The sequence below is a fragment of the Mytilus californianus genome, unplaced genomic scaffold (assembly GCF_021869535.1).
Source record: "Mytilus californianus isolate M0D057914Y unplaced genomic scaffold, xbMytCali1.0.p SCAF_5, whole genome shotgun sequence".
Taxonomy (NCBI): Eukaryota; Metazoa; Mollusca; class Bivalvia; order Mytilida; family Mytilidae; genus Mytilus; species Mytilus californianus.
In genome coordinates, this window is record NW_026262701.1 from 18,385,266 (window position 1) to 18,399,942 (window position 14,677).

Genomic DNA, 14,677 nt, shown 5'->3' on the forward strand with positions numbered 1-14,677 from the left:
GAACTTTTCATATATCTATGGTGGTTTCTTTCTAAACTTAACGACAGCGTTAGGTCATTGTTCTCTTTACCAAATTGGTCAAGTATTATGATTTTTATTAATACCATACATAATAACTAAAATTACTAAAGGGCTTATATGTATCGATGCATAAACTATCAAAAACTCTTCCGGCAATATTTGGAACAGGACTCTTATATTCATATTTCGGTATGCCTGATCTTGTCCTGAATACAAAAGTAGTCATTTAAATTATAAAGACGTATTTCAGTTTAGGATTTCATTATTATTGTGTTATCAAAATGACTAAATTACAGTGCACAAAATAATTGAGCGAATATCTTGTATAAAGTACCTAGCCTTGGGGTTTATTGGTCTAATCCATAAGCTTTTATCAACTTTTTTCTTTTGTTTGCTTAACAAATGCGCTTTGCAGTCCTGTATTGCCTAAGGACTAATACATTCTGTTGTTAATACTATCCTCCTGGCCAAGTACAAAATAGATTGACGCAAGTTCATATTTCCTCTTAGGAATATAAACTTTTCATCCTATCTACCCTCCGGCAACAGACACAAATGTAGTTTTACTGGTAATGAATTTAGCCAATGGGTAGAGAAGAATATATGCAATTTGTCGAAAGAAATTTGTGAGAATTACCAGAAATTGTTATAGATGTATTATTTGTGTAATTCGTCTACAATTGATCTTTCCTACAAATGTAACTGATACGAAATATTTATCACTCTATTTCCTCTTTATTTAAGAATCGTGGTCGCTTTGCTGTTATATTGAACTAGGAACATCCTTAAAAATGTTATAAAATTGCTGTAGATTAAATCTTCGTGATAACTAGTATTACTAGCAACATATGATAAGGTGCAAATCAACATCGAATCGCAATCAACATTTTATTCATAACTTATTAACTAACATAAAATACAAAATAAAACAACATAATACTAAACTTGGATTTCAATGAATGTCTAGTGTATGATAAACACGTACATTGTGTAAATATATCAACAATGAGTATACTGGTCAAGTGAAAAAAGTTCAACATGATGATGAAGAGGTGTCGTAATTTTGACACACAGACTTAGAGCCTGAATTTACATCGTAAGCTACAAAAATAAGTACTAACGTATAGTCTATCCTTTTCAAAGCTTTTTACAATTGTTTCGCGTAAATAAATATTCACTAAATTGTTGTCCCTCAACGCCACCCCCAGTGGAAGCTTCCACACGGAAGCTATGGTTCAGCAGTCTTTGAAACACTTGAACAGAATTAAGCTTACAAAATCCATTCAAAGGAAAGCGAATGACATAGTGACTGTCTAAATTGAATCCTGAATTTCTAGAATCCATCAATGCAGATGAAAGTTCAGGGAAAACTTCTTCAAGCAGACGTTTCTCAGCACTCAGTGAAATCCTTTCTCCAAGATCTGGACTTATGGCAACTGCAATGCAGTCACAAAACTCTCTGCTACTTCCGCCGATGGCTGAATCAGGTTTCTCTGTTTTGATATTTTTTGCTTTTCTTATAATTTCAAGATGATGAACTAAACCATGCAACTCGTAATATTTTGCTTCCTCGTATAACTGCTCGTGTTCACAGAAATTTTCCGGTAGGATTATTTTAGAAGATCGGAGATAGTTCAAAATATGTCTGAATGTCTTTCCATCGCGATCTATAAAGTAGTGCTGCTTGAGAGTGTCTAAGATAATGGGAATGCTTCCGTTGAACATTTTTGCAAGTCTTGATTCCGGATATCTGCAAAGAAAAAGTAGAAAAATATACTTTAAATCAGAATGATGAGCAAACAACAAGTTTAATGTTTAATGTTCATAGCTTGGAGAAAAATGAATAACAGCAACATAAAATTGAGAATGGAAATGGGGAATGTGTCAAAGAGACAACAACCCGACCATAGAGCAGACAACAGCCAACGGCCACCAATGGGTCTTCAATGCAGCGAGAAACTCCCGCACCCGGAGGCGTCCTTCAGCTGGCCCTAAACAAATATGTATACTAGTTCAGTGATAATGGACGTCATACTAAACTCCAAATTATACACAAGAAACTAAAATTAAAAATGATACAAGACTAACAAAGGCCAGAGGCTCCTGACTTGGGACAGGCGCATTTTTTGCGGCGGGGTTAAACATGTTTTTTGAGATCTCAACCCTCCCCCTATACCTCTAGCCAATGTAGAAAAAACAAACGTACAACAGTACGCACAGTAAATCTCAGTTTAAGAGAAGTCCGAGTCCGATGTCAGAATAGGAAACAAAAGAAAATAAACAAAATGACAATATTACATAAATAACAACAGACTATTAGCAGTTCCTGACATGCCAGCTCCAGACCTCAATTAAACTGATTGAAAGATTATGTCTTCATCATATGAATATCAGGCACAATCCCTCCTGTTAGGGGTTTAGTATTATACCATCATAAAATATATGAGAAGAACATAACCCGTGTCGTGCCAACAACTGGTTTTAGAATAAATATGTTTAATTCCGATGCAAAGACCCTATAAGTGAATCAATATTAAAGCCAAAATATGCAATCTTTAATGACCTGACAACAGTATCGTAACTATATCCCTTCTTAATAAGTCTGTTTAAAGGTTTTGTTAGCTTTTGAGGTGAATACTGACATTTTTGTGCTTTGTAAAGAATATTACCATAAAAGATTGGATGTGAAATACCCGAACGTACAAGATGTCTGCATGTTGAGTTATATTTACGAATGATGTCCTTATATACCGATGATAAAATTTAGTAAATGTTTTGACTAGTTTATGATATCGAAAACCCTGGTGTAATAATTTTTCAGTAATACATAAATTTCTCTCGCTAAAATCTAATACGTTGTTACATACACGAGCGAACCGTACAAGTTGAGATGTATAAACACCATAAGATGGTGACAAGGGAACGTCACCATCTAAAAATGGATAATTAACGATAGGAAATGAAAAATCATCTCTTTCATCATAAATTTTTGTATTAAGCTTCCCGTTAATGATATAGATATCAAGATCGAGGAAAGGACAACATGTATTTTTCATATGTACTAAAGTTTGTGTTATAGAATTCCTCCCCCTTCTTAATTTCTTTTTCTTAACAACTTACAACATAGCAACCCCCTTTCAAAACAATATCCATCTTAGTGTTTGGAAAAGAAATTTAGTTTCGATTCTTTATATTATGTGTATAGATCTTTCAACATTGTCTGACCATTTGGGATACATATGCACTACTTATAAATACTCCTCAAACACAAAAAAAAAATAAGGAGAGGTTGTATGATTACCAATGAAACAACTATGGTAGTTTCCTTTAAAGACCAACGAAAAAAAGATGTGATCAATAACATTTCACTATTCGGCCTCCAACAATGAGCAAAACCAATACCGTAAGTAAGCTATTAAGGTACATGGATGACAAAACTTGAAAGAATTCAAAAGTGAAAATTAAGGGCCTGTTTTAACTACAACAATACACGAAAAGGAATACCGTTTAACAGACTTAATAACCAATATTTCACTTCATTAAAATTAATTAAACCTTGATTTTGATAAGCTGATGGTTATTACTGCAAAGCTAAAATCTAAGAGTCTTTCAATCTTTACTTAAATTCATAGTATCACATCCAACTGTATGTACTTTTAGATTCTAACAATATGATGTTTTTTTTCTAAACAGATCTCTATTATAAACGCCCGCAGATAAACTCTAACCGAAATTTTGACATTTTTTTGAAATTTTGAGTATTTATTCCAAAAAATGTCTAAGAAAAGCAAATTATTAACAAAAACAAATCCTGTTGAAAGTAAAGCTATGTATGATCTGTCTGATAGAATATATATAATGAGTTTTGTTAAGAAGCGTCGTTCAATGCAAAATTTGACAAAAACATGTTAAATTTGCAATTTTATATCCAAATGCCTTTAATAGCAACCCATAGCATTTGCATTTTGAATATAGCTTTTTGATTTTATTGAAATATGCAAAATTGTAAAAATATTTTTGAAGTATAAGATATACACTCTTGAATATTCAACTTCCATTAGGTTTTCGCAACTTTTAAATTTGAGACTTTTTGAGTGAAACAAAAAATAGGGCAAGTTGCCCCTACATCTTTAGTCGATCTTCTTGTCATAGAAACTGAGAAAATTACCTAAGCACGAAAACTTAACATTGCTTACTGAACCATGAAAAGCGGTCAAAATCAGGTGACTTCTGGTAACCTTAGATCAAATATTTATACTGGTCAATTACTCAAACTAAATGAGAAACGGCTCAAAGCGCGAAAACATAACTGTGGCATTAAGACCACGAGAATGAGATCTACGACCTACTGAATATACCAGAAGAAAATTTCAAGTCTTCTTCTACATACAAAATATGGATCTATCAAAAGATGATGCTCAAGATTCTTCTAAGAAAACAAGTTCATCAATATATGTCATATATAGTTTGTACACAAGACTTCAGATTATCACACACCGTTGTGTTTTAATATAAGTTTTTATAAGGCTCTGGAAATAAGTTGAAAAGTACGAGGAGAATACTGATTTCCAATTGAAACAAAAAAGTGTAATATATTGGGAAATACAATATGATTTTGGAATACCTCGCGACTGTTGTCTTCCAATCAAAATTACAGATTTTTGTGAAACATACATGTAATGTAATTATATATCACCACGAAGTCGATTGTGCTTTTGCTTTGAAAAGGATTGTACTTATAGAAATAGTTCTAATTTTGTTCAAGACCTTTCCCAATCCAAAGATCGCAATACAATTTCCTTCAAGGCAAACATTCATCTGAACGTTTTAATTTAAAATTTCACATCAGGACATAATCTTCAAACATTCATTCTTGTACTTTTGGATATCCCCTGGCATTTTCAGACTGTGTATTATTACTTCAATACAAAACAATTTTAAGACACGTAATATTTAAATCCAGCTCTAAGCTGTTATATTTGAGCCAGTAAATTAAATTATTTCCAGCGGATATTTTCTATGTAGCAAGACTATCCAATTAGGCTTAAGTATAAAATGTTTCCGGGCAAAAAATTCGTTCTCGTGTAAATCTTTCAACAGTTTGGATCTTGTCGACAGAAAATTGATCCCGTAGGCCTTGTCATCAATTCTGAGTAATAAGGCAGAAAAAGTCCTCAAGCATCTAACAGATATATTTAGTTGTTATGAACACTACGTTATATGGGCCTCCAGGTTTAATAAAATATTAATAAAGAGATGAGAAATTTCACGAACTGTTGAGCGGATGTTCCTATATAATTGATTTTTGAAAGAATATAAAGCATTTGCTATCACCACATACAAAGTTTACAAGAAAAATTTTTACCCGAGGAAAGATAAGTCTTGCGCATGCACTGCTCATCCTGTAAATTTTCTCTGATACCTGCACGTAAATGACCAATTTGAATTTCGTACTATTCTCAATAAACCATAACTAAAACTTCTGATCATCAACATGAAACAATTCTCAGATTTTTAATTGACACGGAAGATCAGTGGTATAAGAACCCTTGAAATTTCTGATATGCCAAATATGGTAATCGTGACCTACTTTTCCTCATTTAGTCATTTGGTGCATGCAGTAGTATTAAGTAGATTGATATGATCCCAAAATGTGGACTGACTTGTGGTATACTTTTGTTAGACTACTCTTTCGCGTCCGTATTATGATACAATTTATCAAATTATTTGATTCGCTTTACATTGCACTACTCTTTAAGAAGACCACGGGTTGAACCACGGGTCAAGATCATAATTCATCTTGGACTATAAAAAGCATTATGATCTGTTAAATCATGGAAGCAATATTCAATATTACTTCCATGGTTAAATCAAGCAAGTAGTAAAGTTAAAAAATAATTAAAACATAAGATACTCAAATTAGATACCACTTGATCATGCATAATATTTGTGATAATTTTCAACAGCAAAGCATGCAGAAAGGTGTTATGACCTTGAGAACTTCAATTCACCATGACATCGGGCATACTATTACATCCTGATATTAGGGCCCTGTTGCTAGAATGAGCTAATGAACTATAGTGCTAAATTGTTATTGCTAAAATACGGCGATAAAAACATCCACACAAATCAAATGATATTCGCAAGAAAAATGTATCGTTTTGATTCTAGGAGCCATGATTTGAGTTAACAGAAAACTATTATAATGTATGACGCAGGCATATATTTGAAAATTATGATATGAACTGGTATGGTTACTTTTTTTTACAAAATGAAGGTTTGCAACACAGATAGCATATATTTCCCAAGGTGTCACAGTTTGTGGTAGGTGCACTTAGAATCGATTTCTCATATCTATATTTTATTTATCACATGAAATTCACTTATAATGAAGTCAGAGAAGTAAACCAAGCATAACTTTGGAATCCTCAGTTCCATGTTATAAATACACCATGTAATGTAGGTATGTTCCTACATCTTACAGTGATGTCAGGATAGCATATAAGTCACCCTACTTCACATTCTGATTCATGCAGGGTTTTCCCGTTAAGATGGTTTTACACTAGTAATTTTTGGGTCCCTTTATAGCTTGCTGCGCGGTGTGAGCCAAGGCTCCGTGTTGAAACCGTACTTTGACCTATAATGGTTAACTTTTATAAATTGTGACTTGGATGGAGAGTTGTCTCATTGGCACTCATACCACATCTTCTTATATCTATGCTTACCATGTGAAACTTTACGAATTCAAAAGATCACTCATTCTTGTTAAATCTTATAATAAGCAAATATGGCATGATTACCGATGTGACAAATATCTAGTACAACCCAAGACAAAAATGTGAACAATCAAAAGACACCACCTACAACAATACCGCGAAGTAAGCTGAAAAGGCCCTGGATGAACTTAACTGCGAAAAACTTCAAAAGATTAAACATACGGTCAGATTTATATATATACTTCAACAAAAAAGTGAAAGCAATCATAGCAGACAGCACTGCAACCAACGACAACAACTGGATTACAGGCTCCTTGATTGGGATAGGTACAAAGAATGAAATGGGATTAAACATGCGCTCAGTGTTTCCCATTTCTTAGACAGTTACTTACAACCCAACATAAGAACAAACTGTTAAGAGGCATAGCTCACCTGACATTTTATTATAAAATTGATACAATGCAACAAGAATATTTATCTTGAATGACAATTTCATTTATATTGTCGTGTTTGTAGATCTTGTGTGGCTAAACATGTTTTGCTTTCAAAGTTTCAGTCTATATATTATAGTTTTCAAGATATTAGATACACAAAACATCATTCAAGAGAAATAACTCTTATAAGGAGTTATTTGTAGTCTTTATTTTGCTGATCATTTTTTGTTATAAACAATTTGTTACTCTCTACCACCAAAAGTGTTCGCAAAATATTCAAAAATGGATAAAAATTGTATTTCAAGGGCCATCAATACTGCAAGGAGAAGACTAACGATTTCGACCACGCTGACTTATTTGTAGAGCTGTTTTGCTATTAACAGTTTAAAAAAGTAAGAAGATGTGGTATGATAGCCAATGAGACAACTCTCCACCAGAGACCAAATGAAGAAGAAGGTTGGCAACTATAAGTCACCGTACAGTCTTTAACAATGAGTAAAACCCATACCGCATTACTATAGTTTCTTCTAGAAACACAAAAATGGATACAAATTACCATTCAAGGGCAATAACTCCCATAAAGATTCGACTGACGATTGTGACCTTATTAAAGAGAAGCGAAAGATACCAAAGGGACATTCAAACTCATAAGTAAAAAATAAACTGACAACGCCATGGCTAAAAAAAGAAAAAAGACCAACATACAGACAACATGCAGTACACAAAACACAAAATAGAAACCTAAAGACTGAGCAACACGAACCCTAGCAAAAACTGGGGTTTTGAAGATCTAATTTGCTGATTGTTTTTGTCATTTTAATTTTCTCAATATATAGTACTATAACAGTTTCTACAAACAATCGAAAACCACAAAAATGGCAGTATCGTCATTTAAGGGCAACAACTCCTATAATGAGTCGACTGACCATTTCAGACATGATGACTTATTGCAGATCTAATTTTACAGTTACTCTCAATATTTATAGTTTCTGCCAAAACAATAGCGGTTAAAATCTCATTTAATGGAAATTACTCTTACATAAAGTCGACTGATGATTTCAATCATGTTGAGTTATTGTGGATTTTATTATGATATTTACAGTTTCTCTCTATCTAGTAAAGTTTCCATAAAAACACAAAAATGGGGAAAAAAATCGTCTCTCGTAGTCAATAATTTCTAAAAGAGTAGACTGACGATTAAGCCCATGTATATATCTTTTCATGCATTTCATGTTTGTCCTTGACAGTTTCTTTCATCTATTTTGGATTTCAAGATAATAGCCAAAACCCCAAAAATCACCATTTACCAGCAATAACTGTAATAAGGAGTGGCTGACAATTTTTGGTAAGATCATAACATTCAAAATATGATGTCCGGGATACGACTTGTAAGTGACATTTCTTCCTGTGGACTGTTTCCTTGTGAACTAGCACGTTAAAATAAGTGTTCATTACGAAGTAGGGTTAACATACAAATCACTTTACCATGTTCTCGTCCTGATATGCAAGTTAGATTTGCCACAAATGGTTAAACACAAATCCATCATAATATCATCTCAAACAATGCCCTAATTATAAAATAGGAAAATCGTTGGTAAAAGTTTACACCAAAGGCAATGCCATTTGTTATATTTTCTAAATGTATGCCTCGTTCGTTAAGTACATTTGTGCATTCAGTATACTTATTACCTCTCCACATTCATATTTTGTTAAAATTAAGTTTGTTCTGTTACTTATTCTATCCTGACAGCATTCAGGTGTTTTAGCTTAAACATAAGTATTAGGTTAAACTTTAAAAAGACAAACAAAAGTTGCATGTGTTTTTGTGCTAAGTATACCCACACTCGTTCTTATACATTGATGACAAATCACATGGTCAGTTGGTATTAAATAAAATCAAGGAGTCGTCAAACGGGGAGTGCATGACTGCCTGGTAGAGACAAAAATATGAACACACTTACAACTCAATAGCATAACGTTCCCGATGAAATATCTTATCATTCCAAATGCAAAATTGTAACCATAGTAAAAGTCTGACGGACAAGGTGAATGTTACATACCTCCCACTCTATGATTCCGATATAAAATCATGTGTATATCATCTATTTTGATTATATGCATATATATTGGCAGTTGTCTGTATATAAATTTTATTATTACAGTTATTGCAAATTAAGGGAAATGGGTACACAACTGTATGCTCTTTTTAACTAAAAAGCTTTATATAATTATAGGAAAAGGGGGGGAGGGGGGGGGGGGGGGGGGGGAGGGGGTACTGTTTCCTCGGCTCAAATAAGAAGTTATGTGATAGGTGTCTGCTAAGAAAGATAAATGATAAGATAGGTGTGACTGCAATTTGTTAAGATAAATTTCTATCATCTTTTCATTTAAATTTAATATTAGCCAATTAACATAAGGACATAACAAAAGTTTCACTGACAACTTTAAGGATGCACTCACAATTCTGACGTTTATGTGCATCAATGGTCTGTATTTACATTTTATAGCAAAATTACAAAGTTTTACCAATTACATATATTATGGAAATCCTGGTCAACTTTTCAATCTTCAAATTGTGCAAGAGTCGATCGCACTTATACATCTGAAAAACACGTATGAATACGACAACCTAAATATTGCATCCATCCACAGACATTTCTCCGTCCAATTCTACAGGCTACACTATCCATAAAAAGATAAACGACACATTGTCTCCTGATGCTCGTTATTTATTCCATGTGTAACAATATCATCTGTAAATTATGACTGTTTATTATTTTGCCATGGTTGGCAAAAAGTGTTGCGTTTGGTGGCACTATGCAAATTTTATCCACAAAGCTTCCGTGACTGTATATCATTGTACATTGTATAATAATAAATTTTACTATATGAACCATTTACCGTCTGTACTCTTTACTTGTATATGTCTAAATATTAGGGATAGGCCAGTGAATTTAACAGGAGGGATATCACTGGCACATGTGTTATGCGATGGCAAAGGCCCCTCCCTCTTCTTTCGTGGAAAGAAAGAGGAATTACGGATGCCTCTACCATCGCATGAAACAAGTGCCTGTGAGGAATATGCATTTGTTTGAATTGTTTTTTAAACTTATCTGGAACCTTACCTCGTGAGTGTCTCCAGAGATGCTGTGTAGATGACACCTCCAACATCAATATGTACAGGTGCGGTATATCGTGTTGGTGTGGCTGGACATGGAACTCCCGACATGGGTATCTTTGAATAAACGCCATTGTGAAGTGACCTAGGCGAAACTGATGTCTGGTTTGGCACTGGAGATGTCATTGCCCATTAGGTTTCAACAGTCGGTATCTGAAGGGAAAATACAAAACATTTCATTCACATCTCGGAATCAAAGTGTTCATATTTCCGTATGTATGCAGAACAGTGATTTTAGATTAACATGTCGTTGGCTTATCTAATTCAACAATGTTTAGTTCTGTAATGATGACAAGGTCAAAAAGATAAGATTGCACACGCTGAAATGTCTCTCCTGCTTTACTGATTATGGTCGAATCTATGTTTTAAATAACGTAAAGGTTGTACTGCAAATATCACATAAACTTAACATCATCAATGATTTAGGGTAAATGAGGTCAAGGTCAGGTTAACCCAAAAGGACATATACTCCGTAGAAGAATTCCATACGCCAACTTAAGTTGACCTTATGCTGATAGTACCTAAATCGAAACAAATCACGAAAATTTAACATTGGCCAATGAACCATGAAAATGAGGTAAAGATCAGATGAAACCTACCAGAGGGAGATGTACACCTTACAATCATTTCATACATTAAATATCATTGTTGACCTATTGATTCAATTTTCTGAGATATGGGCTTAACCACGAAATCTTAGCCATGATCGCTGATCCATTAAATAAGTTCAAGGACATGTGAACCCTATATGACGGACATGAAGATCTTGCAAGATTTCTAAATATAAGTATGCTATAAGTTATAAAAATTAAGAAATTTGCGTGATTTAAAAGTTATAAAGTTTTTTTTAAAGCAATCGGTGAACCATGAAAATGAGGTCAAGGGCAATTGAGATAAGATATACGGAAACTTCAGAACGTAAGGCATATGTATATATGAAATATCAAAGTTTTCTGTCATCTTGAATATAAAACTTTATACAAATGGTGTTTGGCTTTGCTGTCGCCGGATTAGCATCACTATATTGTCTCGCATTCTATGAATTTCGTCGTAGTCGATACAAAAAAAACGGAAACACAAACAAATAAACAAAATTATACTAGTCAAATACATTTAACACCATTTAAGGCATGGTTAAGAAGATTTCCACATGATATGTATAGTGGAAAATGACACCTACAGCACCTTTTTTTGTCCCCTACAGACCTCCATTCAACTTTCTTTGGTAGGGTCCCCTACAGACCTCCATTCAACTTTCTTTGGTAGGGTCCCCTACAGACCTCCATTCAACTTTCTTTAGTAGGGTCCCCTACAGACCTCCATTTAACTTTCTTTGGTAGGGTCCCCTACAGACCTCCATTTAACTTTCTTTGGTAGGGTCCCCTACAGACCTCCATTTAACTTTCTTTGGTAGGGTCCCCTACAGACCTCCATTTAACTTTCTTTGGTAGGGTCCCCTACAGACCTCCATTTAACTTTCTTTGGGAGGGTTGTAGTATAACGTATAAGTTCTTTGGTCAAAATGAATTGGTGTATTTGTAATTCGGTCCATACATTCGTACTTTATGTTATGGCAGTCAGATTTGTGTGTAATGGAGATACAAATGTCTGTTTACCACTGACGGCGGGTATTCGATTCTAGTATAGATAAAAAAAAATCATGTTGCCATTTTGAAGACACTGAGTAGCACAAACTGATGTAGGTATATGTTTGCAACTGATAAAATAAATGAATTCTTTACTGAAGAGTTGGAGGAAGATTGTAATATTTGTATGGAATAAAAGGTTTCGTGCAACTTTTACGTGTGAAGAAAGTTTAGGATATGGTTAATTATGATATCTCTGCATCCAGACTGAGATGTACAGAAGATACGAAGATAGATAAGATAGATATGATAACGTGACCATGCGTCCACTTCTTTCTCGTCAGGAATACCGTCGGATTCTTGACCATTTCTCGCAATGGAACTAAATTGTATTCGTTATGTATCCTTTTTTTTTAGATACAATAAGTTCGTATCTTTCCATGAAAGAAAGGGAGAGTACAAAAATCATATTTGTGGCTACAGAAATTTATTTCATACAAGAATATTTATGTTAGACACTTATCTGTCTATTCGAATGTCAATCGACGGGACTTTATCAAATGAAACTTTTGTTGCTCACTACAAAGCTTTCAAAACTAAAAACATTCTTGTGTTTCCGTTTCTTAATAAATTAAAATCATCCAATTTATTAAGAGTTAAATGTTTAATTCCTTGAGTTCGAATGCATCGAGTCTACCAGGAACGAATCAGCCTGACATGAGAGTAGCGGACCCTGAGAAGATGTATTTACAGATACAAGAGGGAACGATTTTGTGGGAATAGAAGGAATAGTACTAATTATATAGGCTTCGGGCAATAATTAAGGTTATATTAGTATCTTAAGATAAATAACCTCAAATATTTTAAGAACATATGATTTTTAATTTGTAAACTGAATCATTATCTAGCGAATAAAGCGATTTTTTTGTCACTTATGTGTTTAAACATGAATATTCAAATTACAAATAAAGCTATAACACTTAAATATTGACATTCATAAATACCATTATAATTTGACAAATAGCCTGCGGGTAGATTTATTCACTGACAAAGAGGGACACACTGTGGGTGAAAATAAACTGGTCGATTTGAAAATACATAAAGAAATCTATATTATAAGATTTTCTTTTAATTGTGTTGATGATCAAACAACAAACACCTCGTTTTTTTTTTATTAAAGAACTGTTGATTTAAAGTTGTAAGGCAGGGGTAATAATGCACCAGTGATATATATATTACATTTTATTATCAATTAAACGTCCCCTGTTAAACCAACCAAACATTTGATTTATTGTTTTCTTTTAAAGTAATATGAAAATTTGATAAGCTATAATTAATTAATTAAGTTTCACAGAGTGACAGATTATCTACACACAATAAAAAACCAATAACAAATAGATCAATGAATGTATAACAAATATAACTTTACCTGAAATATCTGCTTTCTTCACTAAATTTCCCCTGTTATTGTAACATGTATATACCACTAAAATTTTCTAAAGCTTTTCAGATCCGCCTTCTTCATTTAAATGAGCTTTTACCGGCGTCGGCATTGAACTGGCGGGTATTATACCCCAAGGCAAAAACGTATTAACGCGGCTTTTTCTACATTATGCTATCGGCTCCATAGTTACATATAGGTCACGTTTAAATGAAGAAACTTTGCCTAAGGCAGAGATCCATAGCAACCTAACAGATGCTGTGTTCAATTTAGTTTGGCACAATACATTCATTATTTATTTATAAACGACAAAAATGTCAGCGGGCTATACTTTCATTTATCTGTCTTGTGCGTTAAACCTCTTGAAGTAATAATTTATTAATGAGGACAATATGTCATTTTCTTTCTTTAGAATGCACAAACAAAATTCTGGTATACATTTTTTGGGATGTCAGTGAATGATTCCTATAAAATATAAAGCAACACAAAAGCAGGAACAGTTGCAATTTCAGTTTGTAACGCAGATAAAGTCAGATTGTCACATGGATAAATTTTTCCATCAGCATAAGTCCGACGGCTGACCATTTTCACTCCTCCCCCCCAAAAAAAACACCAAAAAGTAGAACAAACTTTAATATCACGCTATAACAATTAAACTACTAGTACATAAAAATTCCTCCCACACAAACCGAAAAAATAATAATAAAAAAAGAGAAAATAATAAATAAACACCTCCGACCCTACCCACGAACCCACATAAAAAAAAAGAAAACGCCCACTAGTAAACACTATAACTCGTACATGGAAAAGAATAGTGTAGTAATACAAACGACTAGATACCCGGAGGTGTAAATCGATACACGGGGCTCTCATAATTGTACATAATGCAGTGGCAGATCAAGGATTTTCACCAACAAAATTGCCAAAAAGGGGGAAGTCCAGGATTCCAAAATCAGAAAGATGTACTAAAAACACATTTTTGACCATAAAGAGGCACAACCTAGCCCTAATATGATGACTAAGATAATTGTACATTCTCTGATGCGGTGACATGAAGTGTCATAACATCTACAGCAAATGCTGAATTCTGGAATTTGAGACCAAATCATAGTCAAGTCTTGAAATATTTCCAAATATCACTCAATATCATCGGTTTACGGAGACAGGTGGATAGTCCTTATCACTTAGTGTAGATTATTGGGTTATCGGATTTCAATATACTAAAATATTTCCATTATCAAAAAAAGTTCTATGGTATGAAAAAGGTATAATACACTGTTCAAAACTTTTACAAAATTTCG

General features: G+C 33.5%; 2 protein-coding genes across 2 annotated transcripts in view; one reads left to right on the top strand and one right to left on the bottom strand.

Moving 5' to 3' along the window:
- The window catches only part of LOC127701048 (A disintegrin and metalloproteinase with thrombospondin motifs 18-like), a 523,205-nt gene that overhangs the window by 147,852 nt on the left and 360,676 nt on the right, over positions 1-14,677 (top strand). The window lies entirely within an intron of this gene.
- On the bottom strand, positions 891-13,630 carry LOC127701087 (BTB/POZ domain-containing protein kctd15-like). Its single transcript, XM_052204894.1, has 3 exons — positions 13,365-13,630; positions 10,297-10,502; positions 891-1,771 (listed from the first exon to the last, which is right to left on the bottom strand). The coding sequence occupies exons 2-3, from the start codon at positions 10,473-10,475 to the stop codon at positions 1,159-1,161; spliced, it is 792 nt and encodes a 263-aa protein (XP_052060854.1). The 5' UTR covers positions 10,476-10,502; positions 13,365-13,630; the 3' UTR covers positions 891-1,158.